The 25,242-nt window shown below is 44.0% G+C and overlaps 1 protein-coding gene across 12 annotated transcripts in view; it reads left to right on the top strand.

Annotated features, from left to right (window-relative positions):
• Positions 1-25,242, top strand: part of LOC147732987 (protein 4.1-like) — a 586,946-nt gene that overhangs the window by 298,414 nt on the left and 263,290 nt on the right. For 8 of the 12 annotated variants that reach the window (XM_086957536.1, XM_086957528.1, XM_086957534.1 and 5 more), the window contains 3 exons: positions 4,884-5,086; positions 24,251-24,307; positions 24,421-24,462. In XM_086957536.1, coding sequence (XP_086813662.1) covers positions 4,884-5,086; positions 24,251-24,307; positions 24,421-24,462 — 302 coding nt within the window. The remainder of the gene's footprint in view (positions 1-4,883; positions 5,087-24,250; positions 24,308-24,420; positions 24,463-25,242) is intronic. The other 4 variants (XM_086957538.1, XM_086957532.1, XM_086957537.1 and 1 more) reach the window with 1 other exon arrangement.

Raw genomic sequence — 25,242 nt, 5'->3', positions numbered from 1 at the left:
TAGATTGCTTTAGTTGGAAATCCAGCAGTCTCTGGACTATCCCACAAGTCCCTCATTCCCATATTGGTGAGTAAAACTTTAATACTAGTGAACCATGAGATTTTATTAGAGCCTTCAATTCCCCTAACTTCTATCAGTCCCTTAGCAAATAAGGATAATTCTGGGGTTATCCAGAGCCTTCTCCAGAAGGCCAACATTCTGTATCCTGCGATGTCCTCTATGGCGTGGCAACCAAGGTCAAGCAAGAGGGGGATACGCGGGTAGATTTCGGGAGGCCCACAATTGATCTTAAGAATTTGCTCTGAGCAAGTGCTTGATGGTACAAATTAGTGGCTCCCCAAATCTCACCCCCATAAAGAATTGCGGGGATTATTTTCATAGAGTACACTTTGACAACAGGGGTTATAGGCTTAGTATGTGACTGCCTATGTTCCTTAATTAGTGCGCCCACTAATTGCGAGTGTCTGAGCGCCATTAGCTTCAGTTGTGGTGACCAACTCAGTCTATCACCAAAGGTGACCCCCAGGTAGGTGAAGACGTTAGTTTGCTCCAAAAGCCTTCCGCTCATGAAGACTCTCGAAGTATCGGGCCTAGCCCCAGGGAAAACCATGAACTTCGTCTTCTCTACATTAACAACCAAGTCATGTTCGCAGCAGAACTCCTCAAAACGAGACAGAGCCAACTGTAGCCCCTGTCTCATTTTGGATAATATCAGGGTGTCATCTGCGAACATAGGCAGGGGTACTCTATGGCCAGCAAGCAGGGGCGCATCCGTAGGATAGTTCTCAAAGTACCTCACGACCCCATTAATAAATAACGAAAATAGAGTGAGGGCCAGCACACACCCTTGGCGATCTACCTTCCCCACTGCAAATTTCTCGGTGACCTCCCCTGGTTTCCCCCATCGGACTTGAGCAAAATTCTCACAGTGAAGCCTAACCACCAAAGAAACCAGTTCCTTAGGCATCCTTAGCCCTAGCATACATCCCACAATTTAGATCTTGGGACCAGGTCAAACGTGGATTTTAAATCCACGAAAGCAGAAAAAATGATAACTTTTCCTAACAAAACCTCTTTCCAATATAACATTACGACTCTGAAGGCTTGATCAAGGGTCCCCATGTGTGCCCAGAATCCTGCCGGCAGCGGGGTGAGTATGTTCTCTTCCAGCACCCACGGCTGGATCCTACAAAGTATAACTCTTGCTACAATTTTCTGTAAAGCATCAATAAGGCTTATAGGCCTATAATTGGCCGGCGCGGAACAATCGCCCTTCTTGTAAATTGGAATAATTTCCGCGCAGCACCAAGACGCTGGAATTATAGCACCCCCGCTATCGCATTGATTAGATTCGTAATGTAAGGAATCCAAAGATCAGGATCTTGCTTAAACAAGTCAGCAGGGATACAATCCGGCCCAAGAGCCTTACCATTTGGAATGGTCTTTAAGACTACCTCGACCTCTTTGGTATTAAATGTCAAAGTTGTATCGAAGATAATATGTGGTGCCGGAGCCTCGCTACGAGTGCCCTTCCTAAATTGAGATTCAAAATAGGCAACCCACTGTTGAGGTTCCACATTGTTGTTAGGGATATTAGTCCTTTGCCCATTTCCCCATTTTATCAACTCCCAAAACTGGGTCATATTCCTGCCTTTACATACTACCTGCAGGTCCTACCATCGCCCCTCGTCCCAATCAATCTTTGCCTTACGGAGAGTAGATTTGTAAGCAATTCGAAACTGTTTAATGGAACTATAATTCCTCAATTTGATGGCTTCTATTAAAACCTTGTGGGCTGTCCTACATGATGCATTATACCAAGTGTTTGTAAACGTGACTCTTCCTAATTGGCTTGCACTTGATAAAAAAAATCTTTAGTCCAGTAAAGAGATCGTTGTGGATCCTAGGAAGATTAACATTAATAACTTCTTGATTGTCACAATCGTTTAACGCCTTTAGTGACCCTAAAACTACGGTCCTAATCCTTGCACTTTACTTTCATCAAGGGCTACCTTAGCCCACCGAACCCTTCGCAAATCATTTGCCAGGACTACTTGATTGGGGCATATAGCAGCCTCCGTAATAGGTTTAGTACAGAAGCTCCTATCATTCCAAGTGAGGACCAGCGGAGTATGATCACTTTCGGGGCGACTTTGGACTTCCATATTTAGAATAAATGGCCACAACTCCACACTTACTTAGATGTAATCAATGCGGCTTTTAGAGCGCCCATTGTCAAAAGTCGCCACACCCTGCATGTCAGACACTGTCCTGCCATTAACCGCCCTAAAGCCCTATTCCAGACACAGCCCTTTAAGTTGGAGGGCAGCCTCGGTCCATTTTTTAATAGGCTCAAGGACCAATTGGGGCACACCCCAATGCTCATCCACCTCATCGCTGAGGCTCCCATCTTCTGTGTCCAGGGGCTCAAAGCAGGTATTAAAATCACCTGCAATTATGATGTTAGCATTGTGTGTACCTTCTGCTAAAAAGGATTCCAGGGCAGCAATTTCCTGTGAACACCTACCACCCGGTAGGCCCCTTGCATAGACATTAAGCAGTAATAAGTCAAGACCTTTCGTTGATTTCACTCTAATAGCCTTTATATCTGGACTGTCAAAGAAAACCTCCTCTACAATGATCCCCTCAAGTTGCCTTACCCAACAGGTTAGCCCACCCACTGATCTTCCCCTTTGGCTCCTAATCGCTGGTTTTGTGAAGCTTAACTAACCAGCATGAAACATCGGTTCAATTGACCATGTTTCCTGGAATGCCAAACATCGACACCTTCAATAAAGAGCGACCAATCGACAGGAACAGTCTTACACTCCAAACCCGCTATGTTCCATGAAGAAATAACCATAGAAATCTTCTGAGGGGCAGGGACGGGTCGCCCAGTTATATGAGCTCTTACTATTTGGTGTTTATCGGGCAACAACATTATAGGAGCTGAGGGAGAAGTTAAAGCTTTACAGTCTGCATGGATATGGGAGTCAAATGACGGTGTAGTCCCTTTGGATTCATCACAGACACCACTCGCTAAATCGCCCTGTTCGGATGACCCCAGTCAATCTATTTCTTCGATTGTGGAAATAGCATCATAACGATTACTAAGCTTGATGGAATGATCAGGTCTAAAGGAATCTACGCGTGCTCCTCGTGTTCTCCTAAGTCTAGAAGCGTGATGTTGTCTATAGAAGAAACCTAGTGGAAGAATACCGATGGCAGCCTTATCAAAATGATCATAACAAGCCACCTCAAAGATGTGATGGACCAAGCCTGGAGACCTTGACGGACCAAGCCTGGAGACCTTATTTATACTTGAATTGGTCTGTTTTTGTTGACTGCAAATCGTTTATCTACTCTTTTCTGGCAAACCATATTTTCTCACGCTTAGGGTGGATATAACTCACATTTCTAAAATAAGACCTTAATGGTGCGGTAATACATTTTGATCCTACCTACACATACTGGATGTTTCCTAAACCGCTGGTTAAGGACACAATTGCATACTGAAAATATAAATACTAAGTCTTCTGAGCTGTGCCTTATTTAGTCTATAATTGCAGTTTGGAGAAGGATCTAATTTGGGTTCATTCTGAATGGTAGGCCGACATATCCTTCTCATTCAAAGCTTCATGGCTGGCTCTCACATAGCTCAGCACTCCTTTTGACTTTCATCTCTCGTAGGAAGAGAGGGTCTTACTTTTATGCTTACTGTTTGTTTACTAAGATGAAACGATCGAGGGGGAAGAGTTAGCTCTACTTCTGTTATTCATCCTGGGCCTTTTTGAAACATTTATACACAATCCTTACTCCTCAGATAAAGTGAAGGAAAGGAAGCAGATTTGTAAATTTTTGGATGTTTCATCCCTCACTCAAATGGTTGTGCACTTTGATAACCTTTGCGTAGCAAAGCAATTTTTACTCTAAATTAAGATGTATACCAATTTACTTTAATTGTTTATCTTTTAGAAGAGTAAGAGGCAGTGCTAATCCGTATGATTTAAGGTCATTGATTTTCAATATTTAATCACATTCATGCTTTTAAATGTATTTCTTTTAATTGGAGAGTTTTTCAGTTCATTGAAAAACGTACAAACTGAGCATTTATGAATTCATTGAAAATTACCATAATGGGTATTTTGTATTATATTGAGGTAATGCACTCTTTTCATTCAGTACATGTTTACTTTCCTTGTCACAAGACAAAGTCAGCTTGAGTCTGATTGGTCACAGCATCTTAAGATAGTGTTTGATTTAACACAGAACAATGGTGCTCAAAATAAATGCGAGAAGACCATGTTAATCTTGCTTTAACCAGTGGTAAAGTCTTCTTTAATTTCTTTTTTGATCAACGATCTCTGTGGTGCTATTCTTTAGGAAAACGTTGCCCAGGTGTGAACAATAGCGCATCATTTGTCATAGAAGACTTTATTTTGCAATAACCCTGATAAATGTAATTGGGTATGCTTTGTAATTGTATTGATAGCTTTGTTTCTAATTAGGTCTCTCTAACAACCCTACAGTTATCGGCTTACCTTCAGGCGCTTTTGATTGATTCCAATTTTCTGGTTTTTTGTCGAAGCTGCTACTCGATAGACCTTGGACTTTGTTGTATCTTAAAATTTACCTGCATTTTTCCAAATGTGTTCAAAAGCAGCTTAAATGTGTGTGGCTTTATTTCCAATGCGCAAGCTTACGTTAACTGCTTTTCAAGGCTTGGACAAGTTAAAATAATTCAGTTTTCATAGATTATGCTTAATGGCATGGCCTAGCTTTAACAGGATTTGAAGTGATGCTGTGGTTTGTGAAGTAACAATCTAATGAGCTCCTGAGATGATTCTCTATCCTAAACACATGCTTGGTTTTTCCTCATTCAGCTGCAGTGGTAGTAACTCCTGCGCGAAATCTGAGGCCTATCTCTGCTCCTGCAATTGCCCAGAGACATGTAATAGATCCAAGCCATTCCATGTCTCCTGATGCAAATGAAGTTTTGGTGTCCAGAGTCGTTAAAGAAGCTGTAGAAGTGAAGCAGGAGGAGAAGGCATCTGAAAGAATCAATCCTGAGTTAACAGATGTGAAGGTACAGTCTTCTTTTGTGGGACAAACAAATGTCAATGTTGTACCCTAGTGTGAGGTTTCTCGTTTGCTCATCTTTGTCAGATTCTACATGGTTTAGGGGAAACTTTTGCTTGGCACATACATTACCCAGAGAAAATTAGATTTAAAGAAAATGCATAATGATATTTTTTTTCCAGCAGGCAACTGCATTATTCATTTCTGGTTGCAAATCAACATAAGTTCTGCCTGTGCTTGTTCTGGAGTGGTCCATCATCTGATCTGCATACTCCTGTCCTGCAGGGTCATGCAATCTGTACTGGAACTTCTATCTAGTAAGGTATCAATTAGAAACACCTTCGTTTGTAGAAGCTGAAGAGGGGACACATTTACATAACTTCCCTTAGTGGGAGGCCCTTGCCAAACTTCATTTAATCTTCTTTGTAAGAAGCTTTTTGTGTTATGGCTGTTGTCGAGATAATTTTCAGTTAGTTGTGAAGGATGGCAAGCAAGGACTAATTATACCACAGTCATCATAAATGTGCTTTCGCCTAAGTTTGTATGAAATGTTGATGTGGCTTTTCATGCATTAATGTCCATGTCACAGCAAAGACCCCTATGTACATTTTTTATGCCAGCCTCTTTACATTTACTGTTTCACCTCTGGATCTCTCTATATTCATTGTTGTATCGCACATGACCTACATAGATATTCCACTTTGTTTAAAGTTCATTTTAAATATTCTACATCAAGTACCTTCTTTTGACTGCAAAGCAGGAATAGTTTGAGTTGTAAGCAAAGCTTGCGTTTTCACAGTGGACAGTGACCTGTTAATGCTTTGTCAGGTTTGCCTAGTAGAAGCCTTGCAAAAGATAAAGCAACTAAATCCTCGATTTGAGAGACCTGTTAAAATCTCTGGTATTTAAAGCAAATGCCCTTCATACCGCCATCCCCACCTCTAAATGTACAATTGCTGATAATTCTAGAAATAGGAAAATAATGAGGATTATTATTGGTTGAGGATTGACAGGTGGCAGTTGGAGTTACAGTACTGATTTTAGTTTTCACTGCTATTTGTCACAGAGGCTTTACCTGCTTAAAACAGGTGGATTTTCAGAGTTAAATACTACTGAGCAGCAGTGTTCCTGCTGAATGCATAGTTCCAATGAGCCCCCTAACTGTTTTTTCAGTGATGGCCTTGGAGTGGCAATTGCAAAGGTTAAGAGGCATGTAGCATATTTTATGAATATAACTGTTTTCTTATAAAACATAAAAGGATTTGAATGTATGCAGACTGAAAATGAAATCAGTTTTCTCATTCAAAGTAACTCATTGGCAGTGAGCAATTGACTAAAACATCTTTAAAATAATGAAAAGCAATCTTCAACTGTTTTGAAGATATACCATTCTGCTTCCTCATGCCATATTAAATTAAAAAAGAACAAAACCGTAAACGAAAAAACTTTAACAACATTATTAAGTAATGATAAACGATTGCATATTTTCAAGTAAACATTCTTATATTTTAAATCAAATGTGGTCAATAATTTAAAATTTTGCAATAAATGTATCACATTTATGAAAATTGAAATTCAATGTCAAATTCCCCTAAAGTGCCATTGATGTAGAAAAGCAATATTCACCTTTTGACTTCTGTGGACCCTCACTAAGTCACTGTTGGAAGCTTTCTGACCCCTGCTTAAGCAATTTCTGTGATTTGAACCTTAACTACCCAATATTACATTAACAAGTTTAATGCACAATCTAAACAACTATACAAAAATCTAAATTTAAATGGGAAGATAAGAGCTTTTCAAATTATACTTTTATTGCTTAAAGACTAAGTGATATACTAAACTTTAGCATGTTGCTTTGTGGTTTATTTTGTTCCTGATGTATCTCTGTTTTTGTCAGCACATACTAGTGCTTCGTTTGTGGCCACACATCACTCATACTTCTGTTTGCTGTATGTACTCTGACTTCTCCCACAAATAAAGCTGAGGATACCAACATATTTTTTAGCCTAAACATTTCAAAGAATTTCACATTTACAGTTATTAAAGATTTACATTTTCAGTGCACCTAGTGTTGACAGTTTTATCAAACTTTTTCTGTAGGTTTACTGCATGTACTTTTCCCCCCAAAAAACTTTACAAGAGAAAAATGAAACTATGTTGTAGTGGTTCTTTGTGTAAAATTAATTATTTGATAAATAAAAATGGAAGATTCACAACTAGAAATGTAATGAGGGCCTAAAACTTTTAGTGTATAGTTGTAATTTTGGTTGTCAGTTTTTTTCAGTTCAGAATGTATCTGAAACAAGTGGTATTTTCGAAATACTGAATTAAAATCCCTATTTCAAACAAGTTGAAAATATTACTAGTGCCTAATTTAATTTATAGAAGTCAACAGATTTTATAGTTATACATATATATTTTTTTAATTAACAATTTCATATGCTACAAAGTGATGCAAGCACTAACCAGCAATGCAATAGGTCTCACATTAGTGAAACCATTACAAATTATATTGTTTGTTAGATTTGTTTGTCAAACATATCCGAGCAGTAGCATAAGGAATAAAAGAAAATCCACAAAGCAAGGAAAGGGTGCAGTACCAAAGGCTGTTACTAGGTGTCCCTGTGGAGTTGTAAAGGGACGTCTATTAGCTATATAAGGTACTGCAACCATAATACAATTATAAAGTGAAAGATTGCAACTGAGCATATGTTTCCATTTGTATCTTTCGAAAGTAAGGTTTTTGTTAGCTCTTGTGTTAAACATGCACCATTATTATTTATTGTGCATCTCACTTCCAATAAAAACAGTGCCTTATGTGGTCAATTGAGGTTCCTATATGCAGCTGCAGCACTACCTAGAGGACTAAGAATAAGGAATTGCCTCTGGGACCAAAGAAGCAGCTAGCACAGTGGCTACAAGACCAATAATGTGGAATTACCACTAGGAACAGAGACAACGCTGCAGCACTGTCTAGAGGATTAAGAATGAGTTATTACCACTGGGACCAGAGAAGCAGCACTGGGAACAGACACAGCTGCAGCACTGCCTAAAGGATAAAAAAAATGAGGTTTAGCACTGGGACCATTATAAATGAAAGCGCTTGTAACAGAAGCGGGACTACACTATAAAGTGAAGCGTTTGGCCAGCTGTAAAGATACCTAATATTTAAAAATTTGCCAAAAACAGTTGCAGTCGAACGCTATATAAACCCATCAAGGCCCTTCGGTAATAAACGGACTGAACCAAAATCGGGTATGATGAACTGAAATGAGTAGCTGCTGTATTTTAAGCTGAGGAATTGGATAATGCGAAGCTCCTCCCAGGGGCACGTGCTGTCACACTTAAAGAACTCCGCCTCCGTCTTCGGGTTGTAGCTCGGCGGTGACATTCCAGGGAGGCGGCCAGGGGATGGGCAGAGGGCTGCGTGAAAGCCTCGGCTTCTGGACCCAGGGACCCAAAGATGAGTCTGGAGCAGGGAGGGACCGACAGTGGCAGAGAGCTTGGAAGGAGTAGATATTATGGTGTGGAAACTAATGCTTGCCATTTTGACTATGGGCCCTGCTGGCCTCAGGAACCCTGCACCTTGCACTTTGTAACAGACCCCTGGAGGAACAGGAGGAGGGGCCACCCGAGGCTATAAGATTAACGTGGGTGTCCCGCATCGCGGGAAACTAACACTTAGCATTTTGACTACGGACCCTGCTGGTCTCAGGAACCCCTCACCTTGATTTTGTAACAGACCCCTGGAGGAACAGGAGGAGGGGCCACCCGATGCTATTAGATCAACTCAGTGGTCCCGCAGCGTGGAGTGTGCCCACGGGTCCATCCTAGACCGAAATCGGCCGGGCTGGGCCATACTATTGACATCTTTGCAGAGGATTAATTTTACTTGAAGGTGAGTCCACATAAATATTCCAGCATTGTTCGGGACGGTATCCAGCCTTTTCAGACTCTGCATTAACTTACTGCATACTGTGCATTTCCGGGGTCTTTGGAATTCAACATAGTCTCTTCTACATTTTTTTTTTTTTAAGATAATTGTTTGGTACAAAGTGTTTGGTCCCCTTTCAGTTTGAAAGTATTAGGCTACCTGATCCTGCTAGATTAGATCCGGGGGGGTTTATACCCATATACCCTACCTTGGAAGAATCTAAGCCCAGATCTGCTCAAGTAAGACTAAGTAGGAATAAAGAAATAATGGGTAAAAGGAAAGCTGAAACGTGTCAAAGGCTGCAGGAAGGACACATAATTCCCTAACGAAGTATTTATCGGGAGCCATGGGAGCAATAGAAAAACAAGTGCACAGAGAAGAAGAAACGTTAAATCAAAGCAGGAGAGGGAGTTATAGGGCCCACGCATTCAGAGTGTTTAGTCATGAGGCCATCACTCACTAATGATATAATTAAATCAAAGTCAATAGTTCATGTTATTGGGTGTGTGCGGGACCTGTCTGATTACATCCATGTGTCCGATCAGCAACACGAAACCCAGCCTCCCTCAAAGCATCCTAGAAATCCTGAGGCACCACCAGTGACACTGGGTAAATATACACATACAATTAGGTCAAATGTATCAGGGAAGAAACAAAAGAAAGCTAATAAGTCCAAATTTGATAAGGGGGGGGTGGAGGGCAACCAGTGTTGGCTACCTGTAAAAATACTCTTAATGAGGACTATGACAAATTTTCTCTTAAAATAGATGGTCTTCAAAAATTATTTGTAGATGCTCCAGAGAATTTATTGACAGGGGTAACAGCCATTGAACACATTTTGAGGAAAGGCACAACTGATTATCTTGATAATGCTACAACAAATTCACTGATTCTAGTAGCAGATTCAAGTAAGGATTCTTTGCACCCCCACTCCCCCCAGGTTGGCCATTTAACTAGTAGAGCTCCTAATACTGAGCCATACGCCAATCAAGGTTCATTAAAACGCCATAACAATAGACAAACAATGTTAGGCCATAGTCAATTGATAGCATCTACAAGTAAAAGGACTGGCCATTGCCAGAACTCTGTAGGGGTAATCTCCCAACCAGATCCCGGATTAAATCTGACCATAGGTCACCCCCGTCTAATTAAGCAAGATGAGGCGGGCACTAGGCTGGATCTGCCTCCGGCAGCCACTCCATACACTATTGTCTTGACGAACGTTCCTCAAATTTGATCACAGTCATACAAAACATGGGAAGAGCTTAGAAATCAGGCTCTTTTTTGGCTCTGTAACAAAACCGGGCTAACAGAGGTTCTATTTGAAGAATTTAAAATGGCCAGAAGAGTTGGGTGGGTGGGGATAAAGGCTAAAATACTCCCAGGTGACTGCATCGTTTTGACCTTTAGCACACCACAATTGATATATGAGCTTCTCTCGAGACTGGGTAATGACTGTGTTATGACCAGGGACATTAATGTTTTACAACTTGGCTACTTTTATCCCCCTCTGAATCGTACGCAGACATACCCAAAAGTGAGGGGTTCTCCTGGATTTCCATTGTACCCATCTTGCATACCCACAAACAGATTTGGTATACTCCCCTAACTAGAAGATATTGACTGACTGGCTATTTTGGGTAGTCGAGTAGACCTAAAAGTAGCTGAAGCAAAGACAACCATTGCTCTGAAACCAACCCAGTGTGACTTTGTGGAACTTCCTATCAAAATTACAAGTGTTACAAACAATGCAATTAGCCCCTGTTCCCCTCGTCATACTAGGCCACAAGCTGACGACAATAACTATATAGATCTGTATAGCGATAGCACTATACTGAATATTCAAGAGAAGGAAAGGAATGATAAAAATATCTTTGTCCCATCCCACAATCCTAGGTTATTGGATGATTATTACACTGGTACAGCCACAGATAAAATCTGAAAGGGGATAGTAATCAGTGAGATGGCAGTAGAGGTTTATGCACAACCCTATTTTGGAATGTGGCAGGTCTGCATGCTAAACTCTCCAATCCTGCTTGGATCGACTTTGTGGAAGCGTATGACCTACTGTGCTTTCTGGAAACCTCGGTGAATAGCGCATTGCATATCAATGGCTATAAAACATACCATATAGTCACGGGAGGAAGAAGGGAGGTTAATGTCTGTTTCGTACAGATTGATTGTTAAAAACTAGATTTACAGCTCAAATTTCCACTACCAGTTATTAAAATTGCACACTGACAACACACATTGTACTGTACTTCTGAATTTCTATAATATTGCGCAAAACAACAGTCAGATGTGGTTTTAAAAACGCTACAGAAGGAATTACATAACATGCAAATGGAGATTAACAAGGATATCTAAATAATCTGGGGAGAGGACTTTAACACAGCATTATGCCCTCATTCGGAAAGCGGTAATTGTGGTCTAATAACAGAGGATGGGATGGATGCCACTCACTTTTCGCACACTTCATTTGGGGATCAATTCAGTACCATCAAGAATTCTGCAGATATGGGTTTTACCAATGAATTATGCTTACCTCCAGTGCCATTTAGCCTTACTTTTCATGGACGGGGGTTGTGTACCACTATCGATTTTGTCCTAGTGTCTAATAGATATTCAAGTAGACTAAGCAATATATAATGCACAACGTTGCTTTTAGTGACCACTTTCCTATTAGCATTATTCTAGAATTACCAATTAACATGTCAATTAGAAAAGTTAATACTAAACATCTTGTACAGGACATTGCTATTAATAAATGTAATGGATACACTATGAAATGGTCTGGAATAGATTCTTTATCGTTTATCAAGACCCTTTTAAGGCATTGCGAATCTGCATTCGCAGTTTGTCTAGACGAGACTGCTGCTAATTCTGATATTCTTAATTCTTGTCTCAGCAGATCTTCGGTGATTAAGAAAAACTTATCAGTTGAACGTAAAAAAAACCACATTGCTAAGACGGGCTGGTTTGATACTGTTCTAACGCCCATGTAGCTTTGAAAAAAAGTTTTACAAAAACCTCTTGGAGACCAGGCTGAAAGTTGGCCAGAGAGGTGTATGGAACCTCTCTTAAAGACCGCAAGGAGACCAAGTATTAGTGAAGACCAATGAGTGACACATTTTTCCAAGCTATATTCCTTTAGTGATCGTGATATCTGTCAACATGATTTTGGAATTCAGCCTCTGACTTTCCTCCCCATAGACATTGGTTTCACTGTCGAGGAAGTTATAAATGCAATTAACGCAAGCAAGGGAAGGAAATCTCACCAGCCTGATAGTGTTCCTTTGTATTTATATAAATCTAATCCTTTTCTATGGAGCACACTCTTAACGTCCGTTTTAAAAGCCTGCTGTAAGCAGGGGTTTATCACAACATGGTCTGAGTCAATTCTCGTACCCATTTTAAAAAACAGGAGATCACAATGAACAGGTATGTTACAGACTAATTTCACTTCTGGATGCGTATGTGAAAGTGGCCGGCCGAATTATTTTAAATAGATTTCAGACATGGGCCGATGAGATGGGTATAATTACGGAACTGCAATACGATTTCCCACAAAGTTTAGGTACGATTGAACAAGGCCTAAGTTTAAATTTAATCTGGGGCAAATTCATACAAGCCAAACGCGGAAATCTATTCTTGGCGTTTGTCGACTTCAGTTCGGCATTCGACTGCGTTACCTACCCCAAGCTTTGGTGCATCCTAGGTGGTATGGGTGTGGACTCCCAACTTAACTTTTTAAGGCAACTGTACCAAGATGCGCAGGCCAGTGTTCGATATGGCAGTGCAGGGGAGTGTAGTTACAAATTCTTTGTTAGAAAGTGGGTAAGGCACTCTGTACATAAACGGCTTGGGTACAGTATTAACCATGGAATGTCAGGATTCCCCTCGAATCGGTAACCGTCCAATCGCAGCGTTATTATATGCGGACGATGCCGTTCTACTATCCCGCACACAAATAGGGCTGCAAAGAGTTGTCACTAGCTTTGCTACTTTTATGTCAAATCTGGACCTCCAGGGTAATATTACTAAAACATATGTAATGAAATGCGGCAAGAACAGCGTCAAGTATCAATGTTTTCATTAATAACAAAAAGCTGGAATTTGCCAATTATTTTTCATACCTGTGAATTGTTTTCGAAAAAGGGGTTCGTGGATAAACGCTTTAACAGCGAGGTAACAAAAATTTCGCAAAATCTTAGTCGGCTTTTGTGAATTTTGCTAGAAAGCTGGGAAAACAACCTATTGTTGAATTGATAAAAATGTATAACGCTAAATGTATTTTAACAGCCATATATGGAGGCGGGATTTGGAGCATTGCAGATGTGCAACCTTTACAGTCATTGGAGAACGTATTTTTAAGGTATCTTCTAGCGGTCCCTAACAGTATGGCTACGTACATCTGCCATGCAGAACTTGGAATGCCGTATTTATCAAATATAATCAAAATACATCCGGTCTTATTATGGTACAAGGTTTGTTCTATTCCCTCCACTGGCCTCAATCGGGACGTGATAAATGACTGTCTTAAACTGCAAGGGGAGTCACGTATACCATGGCTTAATTATGTTAACATTTTTGTGGCTGACTTGGTATGACCAGCATACTTTTCTAACCTGACTAGCATTGCTAAAGTTCCAAGGAAAGTCTTGAAGACTACCTGCATGGATTTCCTGGGGAATAACAGACTATCTCGAGAAATATTCAAATTGTCTGTTAGAGAGAATCAACTGTTATTAATACAACCAGGGATTCAACCCTCTCTTGCAAGTGTGAAGGATGTTGCTAACTCGCTTCCACTTTGGCAGTTTTTATAGAATGATTGTGTTTCCTAATATGAACGACTGGTCCGACTTCTAGATCTGTGTCCTTGTAACGACATTTCCTCTCAGTCCACTACACATGCCAATATTGAAGGCAACGAAAACATGGGGAACATAGCATCGCTGAACAAGGCATTGTCACGAAGCTGAACTGTTACTTAGGGAGGGTGTGGCGTAATGACCAGAGCTTCCAACTTTGGAACTGGAACTGGGGAATCAGGTTAGAGTATCCTCGTCGACTCAATATTCTATGATTCTGGTCCACTTATTTAATCACCCCCATGTCTCCCAAAAATGAATATGTCCTTCTGTAATGTAACTAACTGTTGCTCATGTAGAGCGCTCCAAAACCTTCGTGTCGAGTTCTCCCTATATAAAACTGCAAAACATAAATGTGATGCAAGGAGGGCTTCTTAGACAACTCTAAAGCACTGAACACAGATGTTTCTACCCAGCAATCTTTAGCCTCTCACGTCTCTACAATCCCCTCGTGATTGGTCACCCTCCTACTGGAAAGCCATGGGAGTTCCACTCGTTAGATTCTGGGAGATGGCAGGTCTTCTACACGGAAAAGACTGGTAGCATGCCCCTCCCTACCCGACTCCAGTATAAGTCTTTCACAACCTAATCTAATCAGAGCACTCGGATCCCAAACTGCTGCAAGCCTCCTTACACTCTGCACATTATCTAGAAAAGCTAAGACTTGACTGTCGCGCTTGCTTTGTGATCCCACTCATAAGTACTCATGGCCTGCCTGGTCACTTCAACTGTGGCACTGCTAGTACGCCATCTCGACCTCTAACCCTTAAACGTTCCGACCTTCCTGCAGAAGTAGTGAGCTTTCTCTCCCCGCCACTATACTAAGACCCCACATACAAAAAGATATTCAGAAAAGCCTCCCTTTAAACAATACCCGGGGTCCCCATCCCTGCTGTTCTTATCCACAGCTCCGACTGTGCAAAACTCCTGGCTTAAAACCTGGCAGTAAAGGAGACAGTTCACAGCCGTGGTCGAACGTGTTCTACGTAAAGCGTCACGGCAGGGTTGTAGCTGAAACACAAAAAGGAGACTAATGTATTTCAACCAGAAACGCTACAATTGAGGGCCATCTTGGAACTCGAGGTTCAGGGTGTTGAATTTACCAATTTTTGAATTTTGAGTATATGCGGTCCCCCCCTCTCACCTAGCCTCCATCCATACTCCCAGGATGACAGCAGGGGGTGCTGAAACTTGTGTTCGGGGGTCTCCAGCTTCCGCCTCTGCAGGTACATGGACCGACCCTGCCCCTCCTTGGAGAAGCCCTGATAAAGCAGCGTGCGTGTGTGGGGCGAGGCGGGTCTCATCTCCGCGTGGGTGCCCCTGCTGCCTCTGCCCGGCTCAGGAGGGCCACGCTCTTCCTCTCGCTTCTCCTCGTGGACTGACCCTGCCCCTCCTTGGAAAAGCCCTGATAGAGCAGCGTGTGGGGCGTGGCGGGTCTCATCTCCGCGTGGGCACCCCTGCTGCCTCTGCCCAGCTCGGGGGGCGCCCGCTCTTCCTCCCGCTTCTCCTCTTCCTCTTTGCTTTTTGCCCATCGTGGTCACGCACGTGTGATGAGGGAACGGCGACGGCGGCCGTGAGTGCTGGAGACAGAGAAAGGGGGTAAAGAAAAAAGGGGGAGACGCTGCTGAGGGGGCCGCAGCGAAGTGCCAGGGCAGGAACCGAAGCGGTGGACGAGGGGCCATGCAAGGACCCCCGAAGGAAGAGGGCGGCATGCGGAGGATGAAGGAGGAGGAAGTGAGAGGCGCGTGACCGGGAGAGGTGATCGGCCAGCACCCGAGGGGTGGTGAGGAGGGTAGGGGCCTCTAACAGTTCGACAGGTGTGCTGTTTGATAGAGGATAGTGAGATTACCCAGGGGGAAAAGGGTGCATGGTGGGAAGAAACGCCACTGGGGGAGGGGAAGGCTAGGAAGGCCTGGAGAAGTTGCGCTGATCCAGGAGGAGGCGAAGGAGACCGTGAGACGGGCAGCAGAAAGCTGTAAGCCCCGTCCTTTTCAGACTGGTGCGTGTTTTGGACTGAGGACGTCACAGAGAGAAAGAACCGAAAAAACACGACCCCCCAATCTGAAAAAAGACAGGGCTTAAATTGAAAGACAAACCTCTTCTCCAATGGCTGGCCACCGTTTAGGAAGCCAGCCAATAGAGAAGAGGGGCGGGTTTAAGCCCCACTACTAAATTCAAATTTTATTTATTATGTTTTGGCTCTCAAAAGAGGGCCACATAAACATATACATAAAACACAAGACAATAGAATACAAGAATTGTAAAAACATACTATACAAATCGAGATAGGTGCACTGCAAACCATCAGTCCCAAAAGCCCAGGCCAGGACCACCTTCCAGAAAATTAATAAATAGCTAAAAATCCTTTAAAAAAGTTAAAAACATAGGCACAGAACATTTCATTTGGTGGGCAATAAAGTGCATGAAGAAAGTCTTGAAAAGTGACGATGCTGAGGCGTAGACAGATTACTTTAAGCCATCGGTTGCGCAAGCTACGTAACATAGGACAAATCAAAAGTACATGCATACAGTCCTGGTTATTCAATTTACATAAATTGCACAACGGCGAGGTGCCATGCCATTTGGACAACAGCACATTAAGAGGGATTAAGTCATACCGTAATAAAAACCAGAACCTGCGTATGCCATGTGGTAAATTCCACAGGGCGTATGGTTGGGGCTGTTTCAACCTATAGGAGGAGATTAACGACTCCACGTTCCTTTTGTCACCAACTGTTTTTTTATCGGTTAAGAAACAGTACTCCCATGAAGCCTCCTTAAGGGCCTGTTTTAACTGCGTGGGAGTGTAGGAGAACAGTGCGCTTTCCTCCAGCCCCAAAATTTTCACAGCCCTTCTGAAATTGGCAACGAGTTTGGAGAACTCCTTGAAATTGCCCAAAAGTTCTTTTTTGAGCAAAGCTCGCAAGGTTCCTTCTCTCGCTCTAGCCAGACTGGCTACCCACCTTATTAAGGCGCATAGACCCTGCACCCAGGCACTCCTGAGTCCAAAATCCAGCCTACAGGCGGCCAGCGAACAGGCATTATTAAGAGTCGAGAGGGATCTAAGGAGTTTTCCCTCAGTCTTGTTGCAAAAGTCCCAATATTTTAACTCAATTATTTCTATACCATACAAAATGGTTGCGGGGATTTTAGCTCTAAATACTTCCAAGAGACTAGAAAAATGTCTTCTCCCCGTTGCCAGGTATAGGGACTTTAACCCGTTGCCATGGGCGAGAGCTTTGCGAGAGCAATGCTCTATATGAAGACTCTCGCTCATATTGGCCGAGAATATTTTCCCTAAAAAGGTATAACAAGTAACAACCTCCAATCTGTGCCCTCCGATGGCCCAACGAAAGTCTGTGGAACGGCATTTCTTTCGACCAGCAATACACATCACTTTACTTTTATTGGTATTGATCTTCATATAGTGCTCCCTGGCGAAACCCTGCAAAGCCTGAAGCCGATTTGCCAGTCCCACGGGTGTTAAATCAAGCAATAATACATCATCGGCATACATCAGGCAGGCCATTGGCACCCCTCCTATCGATGGAGCGATCCCCTCGCTGAGGGACACAGCAGCAGGGAGGTCAGTTGTATATAAGGAGAATAACAGGGGCGCCAATAGACAACCCTGTTTAAGGCCATTCTGAGCTGGAATTTTGGCCGAAAGCCCCCTTTCACCCCCCATTAAGACCCTGCACCAGGTCTCAGTGTGCAGAGCCCGCACCAATTCCAACAGGTGTGAGGGGAGGCCCAGCATCGCCAATTTTCTCCACAGCGTTCCCCGATCTACTTTATCGAACGCTGTGGAGAAATCAATGAATGCGGCGTATACCACTCCTCCTCTCACCTGGACATATTTATCTGTAATAACCTGCAGGGCAGTCAGGTTGTCCAGCGTACCATGTTCCCTTCGGAAACCGGTCTGTTCCAAGGGCAGGATGTTGCGCTCCTCGACCCAATCGGAAAGAGAACTCAGGAGGCATTTCGCAAAGACCTTTCCGATGGAGTCGAGGAGCGCAATCATCCGATAGTTATTGGGACTGTCCCTTGCCCCCTTTTTAAAAATAGGAACCAGAATGCTTCCTCTCCATGATGCAGGGACACATTTAGAAGAATGGCACGCCTTAAACAGGGGATACAGGATTTTACTCCAGGTCAATGGATCTTGTTTTAGGACCGTCATCGGAAGCTCGTCCGGTCCCATGGCCCCAGAGGATCGCATATTTTTTATAGCCAACTCGATTTCCTTCTCAGAAGGAGAGAAAACCGAGTCGTCAGGGGCAGAATACGAAAAGTTATCAGCAACTAAGGTCCCATTTCCAGCATATAGTTCACTAATATGGGAGAACCATAGATCTTCTGATATAGCTATCGGGAGAGGGGCGTGGCGTGTACCACATCCTTTCCCAATAATTGCCCAGAAATCTTTAATGTTGCCATGTACAGCGGATTCCCTTAATTTAATCCATACCTCATCCTCCCTATCCCTTTTGATTTTTTTCTTAAGTCTGCTTCTCTTTCTTCTTAGCCTAGAGATAACTTTCCCACGTTCCGGTACCCTATCAGCATACTGTGCACGGATTAGTTTGTTTAACTCCCTGTTCAGATTACGGAGGGGAAGAGGCACTACCTCTCCTTTTTTCCTAAGCGGGGCGGATTTTTTAGCATTCAACAGAATCTTTGACATGAATGCCTCAAAGCAAACTATTTCACTTCCGTACCACAGTTCTATTTCCCTGAGTGTATCGAACAATAGCTCCTGGACCCCATTAATGGCAGCATTATTCCAGAAGCATCTTCCAGCCTTTGGGTTGAAGGTAGCCTCTTTACCATTTAGAGCCCAGGATGCCGTATTCAGAGAATTTAATGAAATTGATAGTGCTAAAATACTATGGTCACTCAGAGTCGTGGGTATAATCTTTAAGTCAAGAATCATGGGAAACAGGCTGTAACTGGCGATGGCATAGTCCAAAATAGATGATCCAAAGGGGGAATTGTGGGTATAATTTGCGGGGACGTCAGACGGAAATCTTCCATTTAATATGATACCATCCCCGATTGCAAGTTCTTTTAACAAAATCTTCCCCCTTTTATTTGTTCTTAAGTTTTCCGGGAAAAGCGTCTGGGGGATGCAATAAGTTTCCTCCTTAGCTTTATCCCTGAAAAGTGTTAGACTAGCATTTGATACTTTACAATTCAAATCACCAATTAACAAAATTACAGGGAAAGGAGGAGAATTTTTTATATTTTCCATATGTTGGAGGACCCGCTTCAATTTATCATTAAAACCCTCCTCAGGCGGAATGTACACATTAAAGATGACCATGGAAAATTTTGTATTATCATGGTACATATTTTCCAAAGTGATTGTGTGAAAGAGTCCGGTTGGATCAATATAATGGGAGAATCTCCATTGGAACTTAGTAGACAGTAAACAGGCAAGCCCCCCCCTGGCATGCCCTTTTTTAGAGGGTGCAGCCGGTACTTCCAATACATAGAAATCTTTTAAAGGCATTAACCTATCTATGCACCATGTTTCCTGGATACACCATATATCGGCCTCCAGGGTGGATAAGAAGGCCAGTTTCTCCGGGCTACTATGAAATCCGGCCGCGTTCCAGGAAATTATGTTTAAGCTTGGGTTAAAGGCGGGGAAACAATTTGGGGTTATCCTTATTTTTTGTTGATAAAGCACTATGGAGCCAATTCCACCGGTTATTGTCATCATTGAGTGTGGAATTCTCAACTAGTGGAAGTGGCTTCACGTGTGATACAGAACGTTTTCCCCTGGAGACCCAAATTTTCAGGTCCCTCAGAGGAGAGGTTATCCAATTTTGCTCTCCGCCTCTCAACCCCTGCTTACCGAAAGAGTTTGGCTTGCCAGGGGTAGAGATAGGAAGGATATCAATTCCTAAACGTTGGAAATTTTCAGCCTGTTCAAGGATCAGATTGGTTATAATCGGGGAATAAAATTTCACCTGAATACTCAATGCCCGGCTACCCCCTAACAGAGATACCAATTCTATGTCTCTAGACTGAATATGATAGAGACATTCTACCTCACTAAAGCGCTTAAGAAGCCAGGCTCTATTCAATAGGAGGTCAGTATCAAATAATGGAACAAATTCTAGCACACGTACATCCGCAGTAGCCTTAGGTACATTTACAGGCCGAGCAAGAGGACAAGCATTTTCGGAGTCAATTGTTACCACAAAGGGAGCGGCCAACGGATTTAAAGTCTCAGATGGAAAAGAAAGTGGCCCTCCTGCTGCACTCCGAACCGGAGAGCATGGGAGAGGGCTTCCAGTTTGTGGAAAGACTTCCAGGGAAGACAAGCTGCCTTGATCATTTTCCTCCTCCACTGAGGTTGAAGTGGTTAAGTTCTCATCCAAATCCGCTTTTAAGGAAGTAGACAAAGGCTCCCCGTTCCTTATTTCATTCTCCCTTATCTCTGTGTATTTTTGGAAAATGATCCTCCGTTGCTTCTTCTTTCTATATTTTCGAATTGGTTTCCTCTTGCTGGCTTTGGTACTTTTTTGTTTTCCATGTTTTTTCTTTTCTTCGTTAAGTTGGGGTTTGTCGGCCAAGAGTTCTTTCCCAGCATCCGGGACAAAGATAGGAAATAACTCCTGAGCCGTTTTGGGGTCAGGCAAGACTTTATCCACCTCCTCTATCTCGAGGACTATGTTCTTGATGCAGTTTGAAGCTGCAGTATGAAGCAACTCCTTATCGGGGACCAAAGAAGGCGGTTCATTATCCTTAACTAGTTCGCTTCTAGCGGCTTTGATTTCCCCCTCCGATGCAGGTTGTTCAGGTTGTTGAGGGGAGGAGGCCTTACCCAAATCCGGCACTTTCTGCAGCATTAACTTTAAGATTTGGGTAACTGATTCAAGGATACAGTCCGAGCTACCTACAAATTTTCCTAGAAGCATCAATATTGAAGCAAGAAGTTGTTCCAGCGCGATCATAGATTCAGAGATCGGCTTTTCTCGTGCCTCCACCATGGAAATGTTATCCAGAAGATTAAGATCGGGACTCTTTGATGAATTTAACAGGTCAGAGATTTCATGTCTGTTTAGTGACGGAGTGCTACTATACAACATTAGTCCTGATGGGGTGGCTCCCCCCTGAACTTTAAATTGCTCCAGGGATTCCACTTTGGCAGGGCTTATGTAGCGACCCCATAGTTCCAAGTCAATAGATAAAGCGGACAGATCATCTCCCGGCCTGTCATTCGTGGAAGCCTGGGGGATCGATGGTATATGTACAGGCTCACTTACTATCGTCGGCTTCCCGACTGTAGGGTCCCGTGGGGAAGACCCTCCTATCATGAGTTGGGAGGCCCCCTGCTGGGCCTGGGGAGAACGAGGCTCAAAGGTGGTTGGTAAGTGTACTTCCAGTACCTCAGGGGCTTTGGAATCTGAGTTGAGTAGGGTAGCACATTTAGGTTTGTTACTAGCGGTTAGATCCCACAGTTCGGATAACTGACATTGACCTTTCAGAGGAGGATTGTTTATTGATTTATTTCTTGTGCGGATGGAAGGTAATTTCCGGGTGGATTTTTCTCCCACTACCCTTCCAGAACGTAAAATTTTAGACATTTTTCACAGAAAAAGAAAAAGGAAAAAAAGAAACACTATAAAATGGATAAAAGTCTGGAATGAAGTTGGTCCCTAGCAGGACAGGTAGGACCAGGGTGCAGTATATCTATCTCAGTGTTTACGGCGAAATTATCCTTCTACTCAAATGGGCACGGACACAAATAAATAATAACTGTGCATGAGAGAAAAAGTAAGGGTCCAGGCCCAGCCCGGCCTACCTCGGTCACTGAGGGCCACAGAGGGCCCGCCCTTTGCCCGGGCTTAGCCCGGCGTCGCCCGCGCGCGTCCCGCGATGCGCGGACCCTCTGCGCAATTGTAGGCAGGTGAGGGGGGCGTGGCGGGGAGTTGTTCTTGGCCCCGATGGTTTTGTGGACTTGGTAGTTCTATTAGCGCTGACCTGCCACCATCCGCCGCCTTCACTCCTTACACGAGTGTTTCCCGCGCAGCGGGAAACGCGAGCTGTTTACCACCAGCGCTGTCAGCTAGCGCCTTGAAGAATACTGGGCAGGAAATCGACGAAAAAGCGTAGCTCCCAGGTTAGGAGATGCAGGTTTCTCAGCAGCGGCCAGGAATGCAGCAGAGTGAAGAAGTTCTCCGCTCCACAGCGGACCCTCTGCGCAATTGTAGGCAGGTGAGGGGGGCGTGGCGGGGAGTTGTTCTTGGCCCCGATGGTTTTGTGGACTTGGTAGTTCTATTAGCGCTGACCTGCCACCATCCGCCGCCTTCACTCCTTACACGAGTGTTTCCCGCGCAGCGGGAAACGCGAGCTGTTTACCACCAGCGCTGTCAGCTAGCGCCTTGAAGAATACTGGGCAGGAAATTGACGAAAAAGCGTAGCTCCCAGGTTAGGAGATGCAGGTTTCTCAGCAGCGGCCAGGAATGCAGCAGAGTGAAGAAGTTCTCCGCTCCACAGCGGACCCTCTGCGCAATTGTAGGCAGGTGAGGGGGGCGTGGCGGGGAGTTGTTCTTGGCCCCGATGGTTTTGTGGACTTGGTAGTTCTATTAGCGCTGACCTGCCACCATCCGCCGCCTTCACTCCTTACACGAGTGTTTCCCGCGCAGCGGGAAACGCGAGCTGTTTACCACCAGCGCTGTCAGCTAGCGCCTTGAAGAATACTGGGCAGGAAATTGACGAAAAAGCGTAGCTCCCAGGTTAGGAGATGCAGGTTTCTCAGCAGCGGCCAGGAATGCAGCAGAGTGAAGAAGTTCTCCGCTCCACAGCGGACCCTCTGCGCAATTGTAGGCAGGTGAGGGGGGCGTGGCGGGGAGTTGTTCTTGGCCCCGATGGTTTTGTGGACTTGGTAGTTCTATTAGCGCTGACCTGCCACCATCCGCCGCCTTCACTCCTTACACGAGTGTTTCCCGCGCAGCGGGAAACGCGAGCTGTTTACCACCAGCGCTGTCAGCTAGCGCCTTGAAGAATACTGGGCAGGAAATCGACGAAAAAGCGTAGCTCCCAGGTTAGGAGATGCAGGTTTCTCAGCAGCGGCCAGGAATGCAGCAGAGTGAAGAAGTTCTCCGCTCCACAGCGGACCCTCTGCGCAATTGTAGGCAGGTGAGGGGGGCGTGGCGGGGAGTTGTTCTTGGCCCCGATGGTTTTGTGGACTTGGTAGTTCTATTAGCGCTGACCTGCCACCATCCGCCGCCTTCACTCCTTACACGAGTGTTTCCCGCGCAGCGGGAAACGCGAGCTGTTTACCACCAGCGCTGTCAGCTAGCGCCTTGAAGAATACTGGGCAGGAAATTGACGAAAAAGCGTAGCTCCCAGGTTAGGAGATGCAGGTTTCTCAGCAGCGGCCAGGAATGCAGCAGAGTGAAGAAGTTCTCCGCTCCACAGCGGACCCTCTGCGCAATTGTAGGCAGGTGAGGGGGGCGTGGCGGGGAGTTGTTCTTGGCCCCGATGGTTTTGTGGACTTGGTAGTTCTATTAGCGCTGACCTGCCACCATCCGCCGCCTTCACTCCTTACACGAGTGTTTCCCGCGCAGCGGGAAACGCGAGCTGTTTACCACCAGCGCTGTCAGCTAGCGCCTTGAAGAATACTGGGCAGGAAATCGACGAAAAAGCGTAGCTCCCAGGTTAGGAGATGCAGGTTTCTCAGCAGCGGCCAGGAATGCAGCAGAGTGAAGAAGCCCCACTACTAGAAACATAAAATCTCGCCAGCGAGACTGCGTACGCGCAGCCGACGCTAGCCGAGACCTAAAAAGGTTCTATCTACCTAAACCAGTACATTGATGATATGCAGGTATACCTTCCAGTTTCAGACCCCACTTACTTAACAAAACTGAAAACATTCCTACAGAAAGTAACCAAATGAATTTATTCTGTCCAGAAATTAACCCAGCCAAAATCAAATTCCCCTTCCTTCCAAATGACTCTCCAGCTTGAGTGCAAAAATTGATCAACGCCCTGCATCCTCTTGGCACTTTTCCAGTGCTTATTCCCACACATAAAATCTTATGAAAACCTAGACTCATTGCAGGTTGTAAACCATTTTATAATCTATAGTTTGGAAATTAGTAAATGGCTATTTGCTCAACCATTCTGACTCTTGGATGATCCCGGTTGTACATAACACATCTCCCATTCATCTCTAGTCTCTGTTAAGTTGGTGCACTCAACCTCTACTGCCTTCTTGCTGCATGTGGCTAGCAGCATACAGTGAAGTTTCTTTCGTCCATATGGTTCCTTTGTGTTGGAAAGCTGTTACTGAAGAGTCCGTGTTTGGTAACAAGAAGCTTTTTACTTTTATCCATTTTAGGTGGGGAAAGAGCAGACGGAGACTCAAGTGGCAACTACTGATGGAGACCAAGTACAGGTTGGTGCTGGTCTTTAAATCAGATTCTCTTTCAATGGTTATATTAACAAAGATCCTGACTGACACATATCTATGAGTAAACCAACAACCTTTTTTTTTATCACTATAAACAGAAACCAACAGAAAGAGAGGACGATTTGATAAGAATGAGGAAGGTTAGACACTTCAGACTTGGCTGAGTGAAATCTCCAATGCCTAGTTTATGTTTCAGACTCATTTTTAAGGAGACAGGTGCCCTATTTCTGTGTGTGCTGATTTTATTTTCTAAACTGCTGAAGGTTATTTCAGTTCCATGTGTATACATATTTCAAAACAAAGTCAAAGTTGCTTGGCATAGTGTGGATGCAGATTCAGGCTTATAGCTTTTTCTAGAATCTCCCCATCTCTACCCCTCCTTGCACCATCTGACACCTCTTTTACTATACTGATCCCCAAAACAAGCCTTTCTAAACTCTTCCATCTAATTCTCCCCTCCACATCACTTTTTACTCATCCCAAGCCTCCCATTACTGCTATGACGTCCAAAGAAAAAAAAAAGTCTAAATCCTTCACTCTTCTATCCCTCCACTATCCTTTTCAATCAAACTAACTAACATGTCCACTGCCCAAATTTCATATTTCACTATACTAATGCACCACTAATCCTTTATGGGTTCCGAGTAGCGTGCTGCTTGCCGAAAAAAAAGAAGCGCTTCGACACCTCATTAAGGGTATCAAGCACTATATAAATGCAAACCTCAACACTCCCCGCACCGCACGGCCACCAGCTGCAGCGAGTGCCCCTCCTGCCCGCTACCTCACTCAGCCTCGCTGAGCCTGCCGCATCAACCCCGCCCCCCGCTGCCCTAGCGGGATCGCTCTCCCTGCCTGACTGTTGCCGCGCTAATTGAATTTCTCTCCGGTGTGCTTGGTGATTTCTCTGCTTTTTTCTCCAG

This window comes from Lissotriton vulgaris, chromosome 2_1 (assembly GCF_964263255.1).
Source record: "Lissotriton vulgaris chromosome 2_1, aLisVul1.2, whole genome shotgun sequence".
Taxonomy (NCBI): Eukaryota; Metazoa; Chordata; class Amphibia; order Caudata; family Salamandridae; genus Lissotriton; species Lissotriton vulgaris.
The sequence above is the reverse complement of the archived record's forward strand: the minus strand, read 5'-3'. Positions and strand labels throughout refer to the sequence as shown.